The sequence below is a fragment of the Salmo salar genome, chromosome 02 (assembly GCF_965601325.2).
Source record: "Salmo salar chromosome 02, fSalSal1, whole genome shotgun sequence".
Taxonomy (NCBI): domain Eukaryota; kingdom Metazoa; phylum Chordata; class Actinopteri; order Salmoniformes; family Salmonidae; genus Salmo; species Salmo salar.
In genome coordinates, this window is record NC_138292.1 from 74750689 (window position 1) to 74762914 (window position 12226).

Genomic DNA, 12226 nt, shown 5'->3' on the forward strand with positions numbered 1-12226 from the left:
CAGACCCTGGTCTACTAGTCTCTAGCAGGTCTTTAGGGATGAGAGACACTATGAATACAGACCCTGGTCTACTAGTCTCTAGCAGGTCTTTAGGGATGAGAGACACTATGAATACAGACCCTGGTCTTCTAGTCTCTAGCAGGTCTTTAGGGATGAGAGAGACTATGAATACAGACCCTGGTCTTCTAGTCTCTAGCAGGTCTTTAGGGATGAGAGACACTATGAATACAGACCCTGGTCTACTAGTCTCTAGCAGGTCTTTAGGGATGAGACTGAGACACTATGAATACAGACCCTGGTCTTCTAGTCTCTAGCAGGTCTTTAGGGATGAGACTGACACTATGAATACAGACCCTGGTGTTCTAGTCTCTAGCAGGTCTTTAGGGATGAGAGACACTATGAATACAGACCCTGGTCTTCTAGTCTCTAGCAGGTCTTTAGGGATGAGAGACACTATGAATACAGACCCTGGTCTTCTAGTCTCTAGCAGGTCTTTAGGGATGAGAGACACTATGAATACAGACCCTGGTCTACTAGTCTCTAGCAGGTCTTTAGGGATGAGAGACACTATGAATACAGACCCTGGTCTTCTAGTCTCTAGCAGGTCTTTAGGGATGAGAGAGACTATGAATACAGACCCTGGTGTTCTAGTCTCTAGCAGGTCTTTAGGGATGAGAGACACTATGAATACAGACCCTGGTCTTCTAGTCTCTAGCAGGTCTTTAGGGATGAGAGACACTATGAATACAGACCCTGGTCTTCTAGTCTCTAGCAGGTCTTTAGGGATGAGACCCTGGTCTTCTAGTCTCTAGCAGGTCTTTAGGGATGAGAGACACTATGAATACAGACCCTGGTCTTCTAGTCTCTAGCAGGTCTTTAGGGATGAGACTGACACTATGAATACAGACCCTGGTCTACTAGTCTCTAGCAGGTCTTTAGGGATGAGAGACACTATGAATACAGACCCTGGTCTTCTAGTCTCTAGCAGGTCTTTAGGGATGAGAGACACTATGAATACAGACCCTGGTCTACTAGTCTCTAGCAGGTCTTTAGGGATGAGAGACACTATGAATACAGACCCTGGTCTTCTAGTCTCTAGCAGGTCTTTAGGGATGAGAGACACTATGAATACAGACCCTGGTCTTCTAGTCTCTAGCAGGTCTTTAGGGATGAGAGACACTATGAATACAGACCCTGGTCTTCTAGTCTCTAGCAGGTCTTTAGGGATGAGAGACACTATGAATACAGACCCTGGTCTTCTAGTCTCTAGCAGGTCTTTAGGGATGAGAGACACTATGAATACAGACCCTGGTCTTCTAGTCTCTAGCAGGTCTTTAGGGATGAGAGACACTATGAATACAGACCCTGGTCTTCTAGTCTCTAGCAGGTCTTTAGGGATGAGACTGAGACACTATGAATACAGACCCTGGTCTTCTAGTCTCTAGCAGGTCTTTAGGGGTGAGAGACACTATGAATACAGACCCTGGTCTTCTAGTCTCTAGCAGGTCTTTAGGGATGAGAGACACTATGAATACAGACCCTGGTCTTCTAGTCTCTAGCAGGTCTTTAGGGATGAGACTGAGACACTATGAATACAGACCCTGGTCTTCTAGTCTCTAGCAGGTCTTTAGGGATGAGACTGAGACACTATGAATACAGACCCTGGTCTTCTAGTCTCTAGCAGGTCTTTAGGGATGAGAGACACTATGAATACAGACCCTGGTCTACTAGTCTCTAGCAGGTCTTTAGGGATGAGAGACACTATGAATACAGACCCTGGTCTACTAGTCTATAGCAGGTCTTTAGGGATGAGAGACACTATGAATACAGACCCTGGTCTTCTAGTCTCTAGCAGGTCTTTAGGGATGAGAGAGACTATGAATACAGACCCTGGTCTTCTAGTCTCTAGCAGGTCTTTAGGGATGAGAGACACTATGAATACAGACCCTGGTCTACTAGTCTCTAGCAGGTCTTTAGGGATGAGACTGAGACACTATGAATACAGACCCTGGTCTTCTAGTCTCTAGCAGGTCTTTAGGGATGAGACTGACACTATGAATACAGACCCTGGTGTTCTAGTCTCTAGCAGGTCTTTAGGGATGAGAGACACTATGAATACAGACCCTGGTCTTCTAGTCTCTAGCAGGTCTTTAGGGATGAGAGACACTATGAATACAGACCCTGGTCTTCTAGTCTCTAGCAGGTCTTTAGGGATGAGAGACACTATGAATACAGACCCTGGTCTACTAGTCTCTAGCAGGTCTTTAGGGATGAGAGACACTATGAATACAGACCCTGGTCTACTAGTCTCTAGCAGGTCTTTAGGGATGAGAGACACTATGAATACAGACCCTGGTCTACTAGTCTCTAGCAGGTCTTTAGGGATGAGAGACACTATGAATACAGACCCTGGTCTACTAGTCTCTAGCAGGTCTTTAGGGATGAGAGACACTATGAATACAGACCCTGGTCTTCTAGTCTCTAGCAGGTCTTTAGGGATGAGAGACACTATGAATACAGACCCTGGTCTACTAGTCTCTAGCAGGTCTTTAGGGATGAGACTGACACTATGAATACAGACCCTGGTCTTCTAGTCTCTAGCAGGTCTTTAGGGATGAGACTGACACTATGAATACAGACCCTGGTGTTCTAGTCTCTAGCAGGTCTTTAGGGATGAGAGACACTATGAATACAGACCCTGGTCTTCTAGTCTCTAGCAGGTCTTTAGGGATGAGAGACACTATGAATACAGACCCTGGTCTTCTAGTCTCTAGCAGGTCTTTAGGGATGAGAGACACTATGAATACAGACCCTGGTCTTCTAGTCTCTAGCAGGTCTTTAGGGATGAGAGACACTATGAATACAGACCCTGGTCTTCTAGTCTCTAGCAGGTCTTTAGGGATGAGAGACACTATGAATACAGACCCTGGTCTACAAGTCTCTAGCAGGTCTTTAGGGATGAGAGACACTATGAATACAGACCCTGGTCTTCTAGTCTCTAGCAGGTCTTTAGGGATGAGAGACACTATGAATACAGACCCTGGTCTTCTAGTCTCTAGCAGGTCTTTAGGGATGAGAGACACTATGAATACAGACTCTGGTCTTCTAGTCTCTAGCAGGTCTTTAGGGATGAGAGACACTATGAATACAGACCCTGGTCTACTAGTCTCTAGCAGGTCTTTAGGGATGAGAGACACTATGAATACAGACCCTGGTCTACTAGTCTCTAGCAGGTCTTTAGGGATGAGAGACACTATGAATACAGACCCTGGTCTTCTAGTCTCTAGCAGGTCTTTAGGGATGAGAGACACTATGAATACAGACCCTGGTCTACTAGTCTCTAGCAGGTCTTTAGGGATGAGAGACACTATGAATACAGAGCCTGGTCTTCTAGTCTCTAGCAGGTCTTTAGGGATGAGAGAGACTATGAATACAGACCCTGGTCTTCTAGTCTCTAGCAGGTATTTAGGGATGAGAGACACTATGAATACAGACCCTGGTCTACTAGTCTCTAGCAGGTCTTTAGGGATGAGAGACACTATGAATACAGACCCTGGTCTTCTAGTCTCTAGCAGGTCTTTAGGGATGAGACCCTGGTCTTCTAGTCTCTAGCAGGTCTTTAGGGATGAGAGACACTATGAATACAGACCCTGGTCTTCTAGTCTCTAGCAGGTGTTTAGGGATGAGAGACACTATGAATACAGACCCTGGTCTTCTAGTCTCTAGCAGGTCTTTAGGGATGAGAGACACTATGAATACAGACCCTGGTCTTCTAGTCTCTAGCAGGTCTTTAGGGATGAGAGACACTATGAATACAGACCCTGGTCTTCTAGTCTCTAGCAGGTCTTTAGGGATGAGACTGACACTATGAATACAGACCCTGGTCTTCTAGTCTCGAGCAGGTCTTTAGGGATGAGAGACACTATGAATACAGACCCTGGTCTTCTAGTCTCTAGCAGGTCTTTAGGGATGAGACTGACACTATGAATACAGACCCTGGTCTACTAGTCTCTAGCAGGTCTTTAGGGATGAGAGACACTATGAATACAGACCCTGGTCTTCTAGTCTCTAGCAGGTCTTTAGGGATGAGAGACACTATGAATACAGACCCTGGTCTACTAGTCTCTAGCAGGTCTTTAGGGATGAGAGACACTATGAATACAGACCCTGGTCTTCTAGTCTCTAGCAGGTCTTTAGGGATGAGAGACACTATGAATACAGACCCTGGTCTTCTAGTCTCTAGCAGGTCTTTAGGGATGAGAGACACTATGAATACAGACCCTGGTCTTCTAGTCTCTAGCAGGTCTTTAGGGATGAGAGACACTATGAATACAGACCCTGGTCTTCTAGTCTCTAGCAGGTCTTTAGGGATGAGACTGAGACACTATGAATACAGACCCTGGTCTTCTAGTCTCTAGCAGGTCTTTAGGGATGAGAGACACTATGAATACAGACCCTGGTCTTCTAGTCTCTAGCAGGTCTTTAGGGATGAGAGACACTATGAATACAGACCCTGGTCTTCTAGTCTCTAGCAGGTCTTTAGGGATGAGACTGAGACACTATGAATACAGACCCTGGTCTTCTAGTCTCTAGCAGGTCTTTAGGGATGAGACTGAGACACTATGAATACAGACCCTGGTCTTCTAGTCTCTAGCAGGTCTTTAGGGATGAGAGACACTATGAATACAGACCCTGGTCTACTAGTCTCTAGCAGGTCTTTAGGGATGAGAGACACTATGAATACAGACCCTGGTCTACTAGTCTCTAGCAGGTCTTTAGGGATGAGAGACACTATGAATACAGACCCTGGTCTTCTAGTCTCTAGCAGGTCTTTAGGGATGAGAGAGACTATGAATACAGACCCTGGTCTTCTAGTCTCTAGCAGGTCTTTAGGGATGAGAGACACTATGAATACAGACCCTGGTCTTCTAGTCTCTAGCAGGTCTTTAGGGATGAGAGACACTATGAATACAGACCCTGGTCTACTAGTCTCTAGCAGGTCTTTAGGGATGAGACTGAGACACTATGAATACAGACCCTGGTCTACTAGTCTCTAGCAGGTCTTTAGGGATGAGAGACACTATGAATACAGACCCTGGTCTTCTAGTCTCTAGCAGGTCTTTAGGGATGAGAGACACTATGAATACAGACCCTGGTCTTCTAGTCTCTAGCAGGTCTTTAGGGATGAGAGACACTATGAATACAGACCCTGGTCTTCTAGTCTCTAGCAGGTCTTTAGGGATGAGAGAGACTATGAATACAGACCCTGGTCTACTAGTCTCTAGCAGGTCTTTAGGGATGAGACTGAGACACTATGAATACAGACCCTGGTCTTCTAGTCTCTAGCAGGTCTTTAGGGATGAGAGACACTATGAATACAGACCCTGGTCTTCTAGTCTCTAGCAGGTCTTTAGGGATGAGACCCTGGTCTTCTAGTCTCTAGCAGGTCTTTAGGGATGAGAGACACTATGAATACAGACCCTGGTCTTCTAGTCTCTAGCAGGTGTTTAGGGATGAGAGACACTATGAATACAGACCCTGGTCTTCTAGTCTCTAGCAGGACTTTAGGGATGAGAGAGACTATGAATACAGACCCTGGTCTTCAAGTCTCTAGCAGGTCTTTAGGGATGAGAGACACTATGAATACAGACCCTGGTCTTCTAGTCTCTAGCAGGTCTTTAGGGATGAGAGACACTATGAATACAGACCCTGGTCTTCTAGTCTCTAGCAGGTCTTTAGGGATGAGACTGACACTATGAATACAGACCCTGGTCTACTAGTCTCTAGCAGGTCTTTAGGGATGAGAGACACTATGAATACAGACCCTGGTCTTCTAGTCTCTAGCAGGTCTTTAGGGATGAGAGACACTATGAATACAGACCCTGGTCTACTAGTCTCTAGCAGGTGTTTAGGGATGAGAGACACTATGAATACAGACCCTGGTCTTCTAGTCTCTAGCAGGTCTTTAGGGATGAGAGACACTATGAATACAGACCCTGGTCTTCTAGTCTCTAGCAGGTGTTTAGGGATGAGAGACACTATGAATACAGACCCTGGTCTTCTAGTCTCTAGCAGGTGTTTAGGGATGAGAGACACTATGAATACAGACCCTGGTCTACTAGTCTCTAGCAGGTCTTTAGGGATGAGAGACACTATGAATACAGACCCTGGTCTTCTAGTCTCTAGCAGGTCTTTAGGGATGAGAGACACTATGAATACAGACCCTGGTCTTCTAGTCTCTAGCAGGTCTTTAGGGATGAGAGACACTATGAATACAGACCCTGGTCTTCTAGTCTCTAGCAGGTCTTTAGGGATGAGAGACACTATGAATACAGACCCTGGTCTTCTAGTCTCTAGCAGGTCTTTAGGGATGAGAGACACTATGAACACAGACCCTGGTCTTCTAGTCTCTAGCAGGTCTTTAGGGATGAGAGACACTATGAATACAGACCCTGGTCTTCTAGTCTCTAGCAGGTCTTTAGGGATGAGAGACACTATGAATACAGACCCTGGTCTTCTAGTCTCTAGCAGGTGTTTAGGGATGAGAGAGACTATGAATACAGACCCTGGTCTTCTAGTCTCTAGCAGGTCTTTAGGGATGAGAGAGACTATGAATACAGACCCTGGTGTTCTAGTCTCTAGCAGGTCTTTAGGGATGAGAGACACTATGAATACAGACCCTGGTCTACTAGTCTCTAGCAGGTCTTTAGGGATGAGAGACACTATGAATACAGACCCTGGTCTTCTAGTCTCTAGCAGGTCTTTAGGGATGAGAGACACTATGAATACAGACCCTGGTCTTCTAGTCTCTAGCAGGTCTTTAGGGATGAGAGACACTATGAATACAGACCCTGGTCTTCTAGTCTCTAGCAGGTCTTTAGGGATGAGAGACACTATGAATACAGACCCTGGTCTTCTAGTCTCTAGCAGGTCTTTAGGGATGAGACCCTGGTCTTCTAGTCTCTAGCAGGTCTTTAGGGATGAGAGACACTATGAATACAGACCCTGGTCTTCTAGTCTCTAGCAGGTCTTTAGGGATGAGAGACACTATGAATACAGACCCTGGTCTTCTAGTCTCTAGCAGGTCTTTAGGGATGAGAGACACTATGAACACAGACCCTGGTCTTCTAGTCTCTAGCAGGTCTTTAGGGATGAGAGACACTATGAATACAGACCCTGGTCTTCTAGTCTCTAGCAGGTCTTTAGGGATGAGAGACACTATGAATACAGACCCTGGTCTTCTAGTCTCTAGCAGGTGTTTAGGGATGAGAGAGACTATGAATACAGACCCTGGTCTTCTAGTCTCTAGCAGGTCTTTAGGGATGAGAGAGACTATGAATACAGACCCTGGTGTTCTAGTCTCTAGCAGGTCTTTAGGGATGAGAGACACTATGAATACAGACCCTGGTCTACTAGTCTCTAGCAGGTCTTTAGGGATGAGAGACACTATGAATACAGACCCTGGTCTTCTAGTCTCTAGCAGGTCTTTAGGGATGAGAGACACTATGAATACAGACCCTGGTCTTCTAGTCTCTAGCAGGTCTTTAGGGATGAGAGACACTATGAATACAGACCCTGGTCTTCTAGTCTCTAGCAGGTCTTTAGGGATGAGAGACACTATGAATACAGACCCTGGTCTTCTAGTCTCTAGCAGGTCTTTAGGGATGAGACCCTGGTCTTCTAGTCTCTAGCAGGTCTTTAGGGATGAGAGACACTATGAATACAGACCCTGGTCTTCTAGTCTCTAGCAGGTCTTTAGGGATGAGACTGACACTATGAATACAGACCCTGGTCTACTAGTCTCTAGCAGGTCTTTAGGGATGAGAGACACTATGAATACAGACCCTGGTCTTCTAGTCTCTAGCAGGTCTTTAGGGATGAGAGACACTATGAATACAGACCCTGGTCTACTAGTCTCTAGCAGGTCTTTAGGGATGAGAGACACTATGAATACAGACCCTGGTCTTCTAGTCTCTAGCAGGTCTTTAGGGATGAGAGACACTATGAATACAGACCCTGGTCTTCTAGTCTCTAGCAGGTCTTTAGGGATGAGAGACACTATGAATACAGACCCTGGTCTTCTAGTCTCTAGCAGGTCTTTAGGGATGAGAGACACTATGAATACAGACCCTGGTCTTCTAGTCTCTAGCAGGTCTTTAGGGATGAGAGACACTATGAATACAGACCCTGGTCTTCTAGTCTCTAGCAGGTCTTTAGGGATGAGAGACACTATGAATACAGACCCTGGTCTTCTAGTCTCTAGCAGGTCTTTAGGGATGAGACTGAGACACTATGAATACAGACCCTGGTCTTCTAGTCTCTAGCAGGTCTTTAGGGGTGAGAGACACTATGAATACAGACCCTGGTCTTCTAGTCTCTAGCAGGTCTTTAGGGATGAGAGACACTATGAATACAGACCCTGGTCTTCTAGTCTCTAGCAGGTCTTTAGGGATGAGACTGAGACACTATGAATACAGACCCTGGTCTTCTAGTCTCTAGCAGGTCTTTAGGGATGAGACTGAGACACTATGAATACAGACCCTGGTCTTCTAGTCTCTAGCAGGTCTTTAGGGATGAGAGACACTATGAATACAGACCCTGGTCTACTAGTCTCTAGCAGGTCTTTAGGGATGAGAGACACTATGAATACAGACCCTGGTCTACTAGTCTCTAGCAGGTCTTTAGGGATGAGAGACACTATGAATACAGACCCTGGTCTTCTAGTCTCTAGCAGGTCTTTAGGGATGAGAGACACTATGAATACAGACCCTGGTCTTCTAGTCTCTAGCAGGTCTTTAGGGATGAGAGACACTATGAATACAGACCCTGGTCTTCTAGTCTCTAGCAGGTCTTTAGGGATGAGAGACACTATGAATACAGACCCTGGTCTACTAGTCTCTAGCAGGTCTTTAGGGATGAGAGACACTATGAATACAGACCCTGGTCTTCTAGTCTCTAGCAGGTCTTTAGGGATGAGAGACACTATGAATACAGACCCTGGTCTTCTAGTCTCTAGCAGGTGTTTAGGGATGAGAGACACTATGAATACAGACCCTGGTCTTCTAGTCTCTAGCAGGTGTTTAGGGATGAGAGACACTATGAATACAGACCCTGGTCTACTAGTCTCTAGCAGGTCTTTAGGGATGAGAGACACTATGAATACAGACCCTGGTCTTCTAGTCTCTAGCAGGTCTTTAAGGATGAGAGACACTATGAATACAGACCCTGGTCTTCTAGTCTCTAGCAGGTCTTTAGGGATGAGAGACACTATGAATACAGACCCTGGTCTTCTAGTCTCTAGCAGGTCTTTAGGGATGAGAGACACTATGAATACAGACCCTGGTCTTCTAGTCTCTAGCAGGTCTTTAGGGATGAGAGACACTATGAATACAGACCCTGGTCTTCTAGTCTCTAGCAGGTCTTTAGGGATGAGAGACACTATGAATACAGACCCTGGTCTTCTAGTCTCTAGCAGGTGTTTAGGGATGAGAGACACTATGAATACAGACCCTGGTCTTCTAGTCTCTAGCAGGTCTTTAGGGATGAGAGACACTATGAATACAGACCCTGGTCTTCTAGTCTCTAGCAGGTGTTTAGGGATGAGAGAGACTATGAATACAGACCCTGGTCTTCTAGTCTCTAGCAGGTCTTTAGGGATGAGAGAGACTATGAATACAGACCCTGGTGTTCTAGTCTCTAGCAGGTCTTTAGGGATGAGAGACACTATGAATACAGACCCTGGTCTTCTAGTCTCTAGCAGGTCTTTAGGGATGAGAGACTATGAATACAGACCCTGGTCTTCTAGTCTCTAGCAGGTCTTTAGGGATGAGAGACATTATGAATACAGACCCTGGTCTTCTAGTCTCTAGCAGGTCTTTAGGGATGAGAGACACTATGAATACAGACCCTGGTCTTCTAGTCTCTAGCAGGTCTTTAGGGATGAGACCCTGGTCTTCTAGTCTCTAGCAGGTCTTTAGGGATGAGACCCTGGTCTTCTAGTCTCTAGCAGGTCTTTAGGGATGAGAGACACTATGAATACAGACCCTGGTCTTCTAGTCTCTAGCAGGTCTTTAGGGATGAGAGACACTATGAATACAGACCCTGGTCTTCTAGTCTCTAGCAGGTCTTTAGGGATGAGAGACACTATGAATACAGACCCTGGTCTTCTAGTCTCTAGCAGGTCTTTAGGGATGAGAGACACTATGAATACAGACCCTGGTCTTCTAGTCTCTAGCAGGTCTTTAGGGATGAGAGACACTATGAATACAGACCCTGGTCTTCTAGTCTCTAGCAGGTCTTTAGGGATGAGACTGAGACACTATGAATACAGACCCTGGTCTTCTAGTCTCTAGCAGGTCTTTAGGGATGAGAGACACTATGAATACAGACCCTGGTCTACTAGTCTCTAGCAGGTCTTTAGGGATGAGACTGACACTATGAATACAGACCCTGGTCTTCTAGTCTCTAGCAGGTCTTTAGGGATGAGAGACACTATGAATACAGACCCTGGTCTTCTAGTCTCTAGCAGGTCTTTAGGGATGAGAGACACTATGAATACAGACCCTGGTCTACTAGTCTCTAGCAGGTCTTTAGGGATGAGACCCTGGTCTTCTAGTCTCTAGCAGGTCTTTAGGGATGAGTTCCAAAGGCACCCGATAGGCCCTGGTCAAAAGTAGTGCACTATATAGGGAGTCGGGTAACATTGAGACTCATATCTCCCTCACTAGCTTTAAGCACCAGCTGTCATAGCAGCTCACAGATCACTGCACATAGCCAATCTATCTGTAAATAGCCCATCCAACTACCTCATCACTATTTGTTACTTATTTTACTCCTTTGCAACCCAGTATCGCTACTTGCACACTCATCTTCTGCACATCTATCACCCCAGTGTTTAATTTGCCATACTGTAATAATTTCACCACTATGGCCTATTTATTGCTTCACCCCCCTTATCCTACCTCATTTGCACACACTGTGTATAGACTTTCTCTATTGTATTATTGATTGTATGTTTGTCTATTCCGTGTGTAACTCTGTGTTGTTTGTGTCGCACTACTTCGCTTTATCTTGGCCAGGTCGCAGTTGTAAATGAGAACTTGTTCTCAACTGGCCTACCTGGTTAAATAAAGGTGAAATATATTTTATTATTGATTTAGGACTCAGGTGTAGTAAGCCAAGCGCACCTGGAGGGGGAGGTAGAGAGCTGAGGTCCACTGGTTCTCCTCTGTCCAACGCCTCTACTACTGGGTCTAGTTTCTGTACAAGGAGAGGAGAGGAGGTGAAGAGGTGGTGAGGGAGAGGAGAGGGAGAGGAGGGTGGGTAAATAAAGGGGGAGGAGGTGAAGGGGTGGTGGAGAGGGAGAGGGAGAGGAGGGTGGGTAAATAAAGGGAGAGGAGGTGAAGGGGTGGTGGAGAGGGAGAGGAGAGGGAGAGGAGGGTGGGTAAATAAAGGGAGAGGAGGTGAAGGGGTGGTGGAGAGGGAGAGGAGAGGGAGAGGAGGGTGGGTAAATAAAGGGAGAGGAGGTGAAGGGGTGGTGGAGAGGGAGAGGAGAGGGAGAGGAGGGTGGGTAAATAAAGGGAGAGGAGGTGAAGGGGTGGTGGAGAGGGAGAGGAGAGGGAGAGGAGGGTGGGTAAATAAAGGGGGAGGAGGTGAAGGGGTGGTGGAGAGGGAGAGGAGAGGGAGAGGAGGGTGGGTAAATAAAGGGGGAGGAGGTGAAGGGGTGGTGGAGAGGGAGAGGAGAGGGAGAGGAGGGTGGGTAAATAAAGGGAGAGGAGGTGAAGAGGTGGTGAGGGAGAGGAGAGGGAGAGGAGGGTGGGTAAATAAAGGGAGAGGAGGTGAAGGGGTGGTGGAGAGGGAGAGGAGGGTGGGTAAATAAAGGGAGAGGAGGTGAAGAGGTGGTGAGGGAGAGGAGAGGGAGAGGAGGGTGGGTAAATAAAGGGGGAGGGGGTGAAGGGGTGGTGGAGAGGGAGAGGAGAGGGAGAGGAGGGTGGGTAAATAAAGGGAGAGGAGGTGAAGGGGTGGTGGAGAGGGAGAGGAGAGGGAGAGGAGGGTGGGTAAATAAAGGGAGAGGAGGTGAAGAGGTGGTGAGGGAGAGGAGAGGGAGAGGAGGGTGGGTAAATAAAGGGAGAGGAGGTGAAGGGGTGGTGGAGAGGGAGAGGAGAGGGAGAGGAGGGTGGGTAAATAAAGGGAGAGGAGGTGAAGGGGTGGTGGAGAGGGAGAGGAG

General features: G+C 46.7%; 1 protein-coding gene across 6 annotated transcripts in view; it reads right to left on the reverse strand.

Annotated features, from left to right (window-relative positions):
• Window positions 1–12226, reverse strand: part of LOC106592420 (coiled-coil and C2 domain-containing protein 1A) — a 63413-nt gene that overhangs the window by 41709 nt on the left and 9478 nt on the right. For all 6 annotated transcript variants that reach the window (XR_014381999.1, XR_014382005.1, XR_014382003.1 and 3 more), the window contains exon 8: window positions 11187–11259. Coding sequence is in view for 1 of the 6 variants with exons in the window: in XM_045709625.2 (XP_045565581.1) it covers window positions 11187–11259 (73 nt within the window). In the remaining 5 variants the exon portion in view is untranslated. The remainder of the gene's footprint in view (window positions 1–11186; window positions 11260–12226) is intronic.